General features: G+C 35.8%; 1 protein-coding gene across 5 annotated transcripts in view; it reads right to left on the bottom strand.

Moving 5' to 3' along the window:
• Nucleotides 1–4,152: 4,152 nt before the first annotated feature.
• Nucleotides 4,153–10,959, bottom strand: part of LOC136260309 (uncharacterized) — a 33,725-nt gene continuing 26,918 nt past the window's right edge. For 3 of the 5 annotated variants that reach the window (XM_066053996.1, XM_066053998.1, XM_066053997.1), the window contains exons 18-22: nt 9,720–9,797; nt 9,309–9,611; nt 9,195–9,251; nt 7,037–7,102; nt 4,153–5,336 (exon numbers count right to left, since the gene is read on the bottom strand). In XM_066053996.1, coding sequence (XP_065910068.1) covers nt 4,279–5,336; nt 7,037–7,102; nt 9,195–9,251; nt 9,309–9,611; nt 9,720–9,797 — 1,562 coding nt within the window. In that variant the 3' untranslated portion in view covers nt 4,153–4,278. The remainder of the gene's footprint in view (nt 5,337–7,036; nt 7,103–9,194; nt 9,252–9,308; nt 9,612–9,719; nt 9,798–10,959) is intronic. The other 2 variants (XM_066053999.1, XM_066054000.1) reach the window with 2 other exon arrangements.

The following is a 10,959-nucleotide window of genomic DNA, read 5'->3' as shown; positions in this document are numbered from 1 at the left end:
TATACATTGCGAGACATGAAATGGGGGTTTGGAAGAGTGTAATTGATCTCGCTTGCTAGGGTCTGTGGACAAAACTCGCCAAGAAAATTAATATTCATCTTCCTGAGATGCAATCTGGAAGCTATAAAATGTAGCTACTCATTGATGCTGTGCTGGCCACCTCAGTGTACTGCAGGTAGTAATTAGCAAATTGTTGGTAGCTGTGCTATGATGTCCAGTCAACAACTCCAGCTGAAAATGAAAAGGGAGCACTGTGACAGAAAGAATTATTCTTGTTTCAGACAATCACGTCCCACTATGAAAAATTAAAGGCTTGGTAACCTCAGAGTCTTAGCAATACAGTCTGCAACGCTAGCTAAATGTTGATGACATATACAAAGAGTTTGTGACTAAACATAACAAAAGAATGTGCACTACAAATGTTTCATATGATTAGTATTACATAAAATTTGCCATGATGGTTTACCTATTAAAATTTTCAAGTCTGAGTATTATATGGTAAGTATAGCTTGGTGGGTGGCTAGTCATGCACCCCATCCCCCTGGATCAGTCCCTGTATAAGTGACAACTGGTTGATGAAACTATATAGCTTAACAGTGTGTGAAGCACCAGCATGGGGCATGCCCCCACAGTGCGAATTTTGACTGAATATATATATATGTTACTTTTTAAATGGCTCACAATATAAAAGTAAGTGACATCGTTATTGCCTAGCAGTTGTAATACAGCTGCCATATGAAAAGCATGCACCACCAGTACCTTACAAATCCCTTTTAAACAGAAAGGGAGAGCTAAACACGATCGGCAATACTAAACAAGTTTGCCATTGTGTTTTGAAGTATGCTTTACAGTCTCATGGCTCAAATTATAATATTATTGTAACCGTCCAAACAGTCAATAAAGAAATGGCTTGTGTGGTGTCAGTGGAGCAGGGGAGCAGGTTAACTCACCAGTATGTGGAGTACATGTATACACCCACATGCTCCAGCTAGGAATTCTGGGGGCATGCTCTCCCAAATTTTAGAATAGCTATCACAAGATGCCAAAATTTACTATAATTGTTGTTTTACTTGAAGAGGAAGCATTCAACCCATGCAAGCATTAAGTTTGTAGCTACAACTGAAAATACCCACCCTATTAAACAAAATTTGTTTCAGAATTGATTTTCAAGAATTGTTTTATATGATTCAGTGGATATACAAAAGGTAGCTAACTATAATTTTCTAACTTTATAAGCAATTTGGTATATGGCAGGACGATTGACACAATAATGGTGAGATAGCACTGCACAGGTCAAGAAGAATAGGTTTAATTTCAGCTTATACACTGGTCTTATACAAAAATGATGAATGTATTAGAGTAGTTGACTGTTCTATATATTAGAGTATTTCGGGTTACACAGCAGCTATAGGTTAAGTCTTACTCATAATTTCTTTAGCCCTTCTTGGTAGTTATTCCCCTGACTCTTTCCATCTTTTCACTGCCCATGCATGCATAAGATGCAATTGCACCTGTACTACAGCTCTAGTAGCTTGCACAAGTAAAATTTTGGAGGGAAGGCACTTCAGCCCCATGCCCCCCCACCCACCCTTGGTGCAACCTAGAAGCTGTAAGATGTTTTATTAGTTTATAATTGCAGCAGTTTGAATTGATACTAAAAACTGTGGCCAACAACATACAACTACAAGATCTTGTGTATTTTCACCAGGAGCCTTACAGAGCCACTTATGGTACATAGGAATTCCACTGAGTCCATATTATGGTTATTCTAGAGCATATGGGATTGTAAAGGGCTACTTTAGTTGTTTATGTTTGTGCAGAGCTCTATGTACATCAAGATTCCCCTCAAATACAACGTGCAGGTAGAGGGAAAGTTTATAATTAGGTGCATGTAGGTTGGTCAAACACAAAATTTCTGTCAGCTAGCCCTGACAGAATTAAACTTTCATATAGTTATAAAGAGACCCAAGCATTATATCTGTATGTATATAGTCTTTCAAAAGCACTAAAGAAACCTATAATATACTGCAGATAGAAGATATATAAAAACAAATGCTATAATATAGCTGGATGTTTGGCACAATGTAATGGTGACAGCAATGCACATGTAGAGAAGAAGTTTAATTCCAGTTCACACACCATTCCCCTTATAGTTCAGAAGAGTTGTAATGAACATGTTCCTATATATACTTTAATTTATCAGAGTAGGTTACTGAAAAAAATCTTGTATGTGCCAAATGGTCACAAACTATGAAGACTACCATTGCTATGAATAGCTATCTGAAACACTTATTCACTCTGTGGCCCTCAGGCATCATCATGTTTACAAATCAGATACAAACCAAATGAGTATATGTTATAACCATTACATGTATGTTTGAAATCTATAAATCTCAATGTAGACAGTGCTCCCTCCTTTCTTTGTATAATTATGCAGAATTTTATCATGTGTATTAAGAAATTCTGTCAAGCTAGGGGAATTGGCATCTTAAATTCTAGAAATGTTATAGCTAGCATTTCCAGTGGAGGACTATAACTGTGAGGGATAGCACATCGATAAAAAGTACTGAAACAAGCTGGAGTAGCGCATGATATTAAATCACAGTAAAACAATAAGAAGTGTTATATCACTACTGTGCTCAAAAAGTGTCAATTTGGTGATAGCACATGATGGCTTCCCTTCATAACAGAAATCGTCCATATTTATCATGGTGGCTATTTTGATAGCAGAGGTGCTTTTCGAACAGTTCTTGATTCGAAATACTGCGTAATGGGTTAAACATAGCTGACAACGAAGCATAATGGATACTTCACTTTTCAGACAATAATGGGGCACGCGGCACCATTTCAGATGCGGTATGCATATGTTCATCAGTCATAATAATTATTTACAAAAAAAGTTAACAAACAAGTGCACAGAAAAATTTGGAATTTTCAACTAGAGTAGGGACCATAGCACATTGATAAAAAGTACTGAAACAAGCTGGAGTAGAGCACGATATTAAATCACAGTAAGACAATAAGCAGTGTTATATCCCTACTGTGCTCAAGCACATTGATAAAAAGTACTGAAACAAGCTGGAGTAGAGCATGATATTAAATCACAGTAAAACAATAAGAAGTGTTATATCCCACTGTGCATTTCCATTGCGGCATCTTGAGCACAGTAGGGATATAACCCTGCTTATTGTCTTACTGTGATTTAATATTGTGCTCTACTCCAGCTTGTTTCAGTACTTTTTATCAATGTGCTATGGTCCCTACTCTAGTTGAAAATTCCAAATTTTTCTGTGTACTTGTTTGCTAACTTTTTTTGTAAATAATTATTATGACTGATGAACCCACGCATACCGCATCTGAAATGGTGCCGCGTGCCCCAATTATTGTCTTAAAAGTGAAGTATCCATTATGCTTCGTTGTCAGATATGTTCAACCCGTTACGCAGCATTTCGAATCAAGAACTGTTTGAAAAGCACCTTTGCTATCAAAATAGCCACTATGACAAATACGGACGATTTCCGTTACGAAGGGAAGCCATCACGTGCTATTGCCAAATCGACACTTTCCGCTGTCAGCAAAGATGAATGGGACACAAAGGAGGACACTGGTAAGTCCATGAAGAATGCATTGTACGTACTGTGGTATGCCAAAAGGCACCTGTCAGGCCTAAGCAACATCGAACAGTGAAAAAATCAAGCCTGTAGCCTTAGCCATTATTGAGTTACGCTTGTCTGAAGGCATCAGTCAGTTATTCCGTAGCAACTTGTTGAAAGCATTTCGGGTTGATCTGAAAGCTTGTTTGGTTTAGTTTTACCTGGCCAATACTGCCTCATCATCATCAGGGGAAATTGAGGCTGTTTTTTTTGGGTGCTATTATTTCGTGGGCCACGCCTACTCCTTTGTGGTCCCTACTATACAGTACTATCATACTGTATGATATATGTCATGCAGTGCCAACACCTGGAGGATATTTATAGTTAGTATTGGGTATATACTGTGTGTAGTTAAGGATTTTGCAGAAGACATAGTTGCTGACAATATATGATCATGGTCCTTAGCTATACGTTAGCATTTGTATACTGGTATGCAACTGTATGCAAATGTTGTGCTGGTGTGTAGCTATGCTTTATTGAAGTCAAAAATTCTCATATGGAATGGTCACAGAAATCATCCCAACATTTTTATTCACAACAGTCCCATACAAACAATATTTAACATTAACTTTGTGCATGTATAACACATATAATTATAATAACAGTAAAAAAGACTATAGCTAAACTATAGATTGTAAAGTTTTGTCATCAAGCTCTTACCCACTAACAGATGGACCTCAACGCATGGCATAATACTGTAATTCGTCTCAGTTAACAACAGCTCCTCATCATATTGAACTAGACCACATGATATCAACCGTTCAACACAACCTTCAGCCACGTCTTCACTGACATTCCAAAAGTGTGGCAACAGATTCTTGGGTGTGTTTATTCCTCTGGTCATCACAAGTTGGTTTAAACATGGGATATCTTCATTTTCTAAAAATTCTAAACTTGTCTCCACAATTAGGTCTACACCAACAACATACCTGTATTCCATAACATCACTAAACATCTGTAAGTTTCGCATAACTTTTTGTAGGGCACTACCAGGAGACTGTTTCAGTTTATTACAAAACATTATTAGCTGATAGTGAATGATGCTCAGTAGAATAGGCCAATACATCACAGCCTCCACTAGTCTTTGTAGTTGTGTGATGTGCTCAATTGCAGGCTTCTCAAAGCCTTTAACTTGCATGGTGACAAGTTTTAAGGACATTTCAAGACCTAAACTATGTGGTTCAATCATAATACTATGTCTGGAAGGAATGCAAAAAAATAAATCACGATTTCCAGTGACTACAATGATTTTGCAATGCTGAAAGACTTTCAGATATGCAGCAATATGGTCTAGTTCCAACACGTCGTCAATAATAACAAGAAGCTTCTGCAAATAGTTAGTTACTAAGTATTTCAAATTTTCTATTAGAAGACTTGGATTCCCTAAGAAGGCCATTGCAGTCAGCTGATGATAAATATTCTTTAATTTAATAATAGGATCTTGTGGTAAAGTACCTAATTTAATCCATAAGAATCCATCAAGAAAATACTCTAGAATGTTTTTCTGATAGCAGAGAGCTTTCACAAGAGTTGTCTTGCCACATCCACTCATGCTACCTAGGCTCACATCAATACCAATAGAGTCACCACTACTATCCAGTATGGCTTTTGTCAGTCTATCTAACAACACCAGTTGAGGTACATAATACTGTGGTAAGGGCTTTGGAGGTTGATACTGCAAACCTAAAATACATAGTACAAGTAAGTAAACATGCTGACATTTTCATAGCTATAAGGGAAAATCCCTGCATTGGCAGTGATTACAATTGGTTCAATGCCAGATTTTCTCTTGTTGTAATGCTGTCACCACTACATGGATCCCTACATTTTTAATAACACTAGTTTGTCTATGATTTTTGTTATAGCAGTAAGTGCAATAATTATTGGTTACTTGTTATGTGTTGATACATTTGTGAAAACAATTTTAAAGTAACTATCACTGATGTACACATTTAACTGTACTTTTAGCATCACACGTAAGATATATGCCTTTATTCAAATAATGGAATCTCACTATTTACAACAAGTGAGTCTCTGGTGGAGGTATATGATAAATTGGGTGCATGATCATTGTGCTTTGTTTTCCATAGCAAAACTGATCATTAAAAGTGTAACTGTTTACTCCCCATGGTAGCATAAGTGTTTCAGGTAAAAATATTGTATGTTAGCGTGAAGAAAGGTGTTGATGTGAAAATTTGATGCCAATAAGAAGAATTTGATGAAAGGCAAATGTAAGGTGTTGAGTGTGATATTGTAAGGATTTTTTACTACCATATAGGTGAGGAAAATTATGCTAGGAGGAGCAAACTGACATGTACATAGGAGGGTTGGTCTGTGTGTTAGTAATTAGTACTTAAATCTTAAAAAGTAGGGTTACTAAGTATTAGTTAGAATGGATCGACAAGGTTTCTACATGTTTAGAGACCCAAGGACGATGTGGGTGAGGCTACCCACAAACTTAGTTACTAAGGTTGTAGGCCAAGGTAATTAATTGTGGGTAGCCAAACCCACATCATTTGAGGTGCTCTAAATAGCGTAGAAACTGATGTCAACCCATTCTAAGTGATTTAGAAAATTTCCTAGGTTAAGAGTCAGAGAAAGTGGCAAACTGTGCGCACTAGCATTGGGATTTATCCTTAAGTCGAGTTTATCATGTCAGTGCCACTGCACCGACGTGACATTCACAGGTGTTGTGCCAGTATCAAGTAGTTACTGTGCTGGGCTAGAAAGATGCTTGCCTTGTCCAAAAAGTAAGCTATTCAGAAGCAAATTGTGAGTACTAGCTTCAAGTTTGTTGTGTCAGCGCCACACTGTGCAGGACATTGGTATTGAATGCCTACGTAGCTAAACACTAATAATGACTGTCTTGTCCAGAAAGTAAGCTAACAGTAAAGACATTTTGTTTTCGGCTTTGATGATGAATGTAGTAAACAACCACCAGCGAGACCACAGGTACTAACCATTTAGTAACCCTGCCACGAGTTTCTATTGATTTAGTAACCTCAGACATCAAATGAAATATTACGTAAAAATTCTAAGTTGTTTTTTATATCACTGCCTTTTTAGTTGCTATAATTATCTCCTGACTCTACGGCATGTTGATTCACCGTAAGCATTAATCCTAAATCTGGCCAGAAGCTCTCTATTTATTTACTTCCCTAATAAACATTGAATACTCTATCCAGCCAATATCCCAATAATATTAGCATGTGTGCATAATACAAATTGAGAAAATAGTTATATATATATACAATAGTTACTAGTTAAAGCATTAATAGGAGATTAAGACATACTTAAGCTACCAGAAAACAGTACAATTAAAATTGTTGCAATATGAAAATGAGATAGACATTATGATACAAGTATATAATAAACAACATTACCTGCCAACAGTTGTTTATGGTGGTATTCTAACTTCTTTGTCAAGTTCTCAATGGATAAACACTGACCTAATTTAAAAGGATGTGAATCATATAATCCAAAAGAGCCAAGCTGAAGAGTGCAACTATTAAAAAAATTAAAATAAGATTTAAAAAAAAAAACAAGCAGACTAGTTTGAAAAGATTGTAATATTAAATGGCAGTGTTCCTGTGTTTTGACAGCTGCACTTTTTTCACAGCTTGGCTGTTATTGCAAGTTCCAAAGCTAACAATTATTTTACAATACTATTCTTGTGGCTGTGTTCACTAGCTATCACATTTATCATCCATATTTTTCCATAGCAACTGGATTGATTGGAGAGGCACTTCTTGTAATGTTATTCATTTGAAATGCTGTGTAATGAGCTGAACATAACTAAAAACAAACTGTAATAGTAACTGCACTTCTCAGTAATTGATAGTTGGGGCATGTGTTCAGATGCTAAATTAATTTTATCGTATTTTAGTGCCATACATTCTTTTGGTGTAGCATGCATGGGTCATAATAATTATGTTTAAAAGCAGCACAAGAAATAAAAATAGGAATTTGAGTTTGATTAGGATCATAGAAATAAAAGGTAGTGAAACAAGGAAGGTTGTCTACACCTGCAGATATACTGGTGGATATTCAGTTAGTTTTATGATCCCTAATCATAAATTGTCCTTATGGTTTTATTTAACAGATACAATGTTGCCTGGTTCTCTGTAGAAAAGTATAAACAATGATAATGAAAAGCAAGCCCCAAAGTCGACCACATATAAATAGTTACGTATGTTTGGTTGTCGCATTATGTCTTCTTGCAATTCTTATTCTGGAAGGTTTGCACCTTAAGAGTGTGTAAAATGTAAAAACGCAACTAAGACTATTCTATTAGAGTTTTAAATTGCATGATATATGTTTCTTTTTTTTTGCTACTTGATCATTAATCTGATTCCCATTCCTACAAAAGGTTGTTGTACCTTGATAGTTTACAAAATTCCACAAAAAATTTTAGTTAATTTACATAAGTGGTCTGCAATTCTCTGGTTCTTATTATTATTAATGTTTTATAGTGACCAGCACTGAAGGTCTGACAGCAACACGTGCTGCAGCCTTAGGATTACCTAACCTAACAACGATTACAAGGGCTGAGACTTAATGACTTATAGCTAATAAGGTGAAACAGAAAAGGGGCCAAAGTAAGGAAAAAAATCCCTCCAACCCCAGGATTCAAACTGCAGGTCACCCAATGTCTAGTCGGGGCCAGACTCAGTCTTCCTCCAGGAGAAATTTTTGTCCAATCTGTACAAAATTGAACTGCAAATGTACTGAAATATACTCTTACCACCCTCCAATTATCAACACAGGTTTTCACAATTTTTGACAACAAAGAAAATAAGTCAAAATTTGAAGGAGTATATTTCAGTGATGGCTAGTAGGTTCAGCTCAAATTTGGAATAAAAACACCCCAAGGGAGTTATAACAGCAAAATGGCTAATTCTGTTTAGGCACTATTAAATTATGGATGTATGAAAATGATGTTTTCTTGCTTTCTGTATACACACTTGCTGATGAGCACCTGCACCAGCTTCCCTTGGCCACACAACACACTATCAGGTGTCTTGATCTCTGCTATATTTAAAACTTCAATAAATCTTAATTTAAGAATTTGGATATTTGGGCATATATAGCTCAGGATATATAAATTTTGTCTTTGATGTGGCAATTATGTTGACATAATAGGCATACATGGGAATAGGGAATTACGCTGGTAAGAGAAATCCAGCACCACACTCTAATAAAGCAGTCACAGAGAATGATTGTGAAATAGCAACCAGTTAAAAGAATAAAGGTGAAACATGAAAGTAAATGAATTGATATTTTTGGCTAAAGATGGCGGAATAATTTTGACATTTCTCATTAGCACAAAGGTGACGTTTTGACCACTACATAATGCTCAGATTCAATAGCCTTGTGCCTAAAATTAAGCTACAATTGTCACCAATATAGATACACATGTACGTATAATGCGTATTTAACACATGTAAAAGATAAGCAGTGATTTAAACAACTATGTACAAGTACACGAAGGGCATCATGATATCACATGCATGTAATATGCATTAAAATTAGAAACATTACCAAATTTATGACAGTGAATAGAAGGCATTCCATGACCACCTTTGGTGTGATAAGTATCTGCAAATTGATTGCAACATATACACAAATATATACACAAAGTCCACGCTATCATACCTAACAAAGAGACTCCGATGTCACTGTATGGTTCTTGATTACAAAATATCTCAACTAGTTTGAAGAAATCTTCTGTCCCATTGATACCAATTGAATTCCTTACAAATGCTAACAAGACTTCCATTTGTATTTCATTTGGCTGTAAAGCTAGATTACCAGTTATTGGGTCTCCACTAGGAAACTTAAATGACTGCAAAAACTTTCCTTTAGCAAATCGAGTGTTGACTTTTAACATGAGATCATAATAATCATCAAAACAACTGAGAGAGACTTCTCTGTCTATTTCACTGTGTTGAGTATTCACTATATAACCCAATATCAATACAATAACACAGTGTGGTAATACTATACTGAGTATGGCTGAATGGTAATGCATAGACCATACTTCCTTATTGTACATTATGTACATACCTGAACATTTGGGTGATGATTTTAGAAGGGGAACAATAGTCATATTGTCTTCTTTTTCACTCAATGCATTCAGTAAGTCTATATAAAGCATAACATCTACTTTAAACAGCTATTTTACCTGCTATATTATACATTCATATAAATTATATGTTAAACACTTACATATTTAAAGTTTATAATTGCAGTGTATAATATACATGGTGGCCATGGACAGTGATGATAAGGAACAAATGTACATGTGTGGGAGTGCCTATATATTGTCAAATGGGTAGTTCATGTGGAAAAAGCTTATGTATATATGTAATAGTTAAAAGCATTGCTGTGAATGCTACATGAAAAAAAATAGCACGAAAAGAGTGGGCAAGAGACAAATATAGCATGAAGCGAAGCCAAGTGCAATATTTCATCTGGAGACCACTCTTTGAGTGCTTTATTTTTTGTATAGCATGACCAAGGTAATGCTTGAACTGATTTAAAGAACTTTCGAGTTTTAAGCTGGAGCTTGAGTAAAACATGCATGAAACTATTTGAGACTCACCTAGCACGCTTTCAGCAAAGGTGCTTTCTTCTCCAGCTAATCATCATTGTCTTTTCAATTCAGGGTTGGGCACTGCGTAATTAATCGTCTTCTGCCCATGCAGTGTTATGACTACTTCAGTATAACACTGCGGTCACCAATATAGCACTCTGGTTGCATATATAGCACTGTGGTCGTGCATATAACACTGTGGTCGCGTAAACTGTTCTGTATGACAAATACAGCACTATTTTTTGCTTTGATTTTTCACTCCAAAGTTCTTTAATATTAAATTTTCCAGAAAGATAGTGGATCATGCTTATATAGACAGGCAGTATTTATTGTGAACTATTGATATGTCCTTAATGATGCTACAGTACTTTATCATATTTTGAACAATCAATATTTCCAAAAAGATTTAATGCTTATACATGTCTGGTTTAGCTTAAGAAAATCGTGTGGCTATGTGTCTGCCTACATACCCACATAAGTACACCTTTCAAGGCTACAAGAAGACTCCATTATATGCATGAAAGCTATTTACAGCTTTTATTCAACACTAGCTGTACCGATACCTGGTATTGGTACCAATACGAGTATCAGACAGTATTGATCAATTGCATGCAAGTCTACAATACAGATAATTCAATATATGCACTATTAAAAGTAGTATAAGTACTATGAAAAGCACCTTACTAACTAAAGCGATATAGATGTCAAATG

Source organism: Dysidea avara, chromosome 7, assembly GCF_963678975.1.
Source record: "Dysidea avara chromosome 7, odDysAvar1.4, whole genome shotgun sequence".
Taxonomy (NCBI): Eukaryota; Metazoa; Porifera; class Demospongiae; order Dictyoceratida; family Dysideidae; genus Dysidea; species Dysidea avara.
Note: the sequence above shows the minus strand (reverse complement) of the source record. Positions and strands in the feature narration are given on the sequence as shown.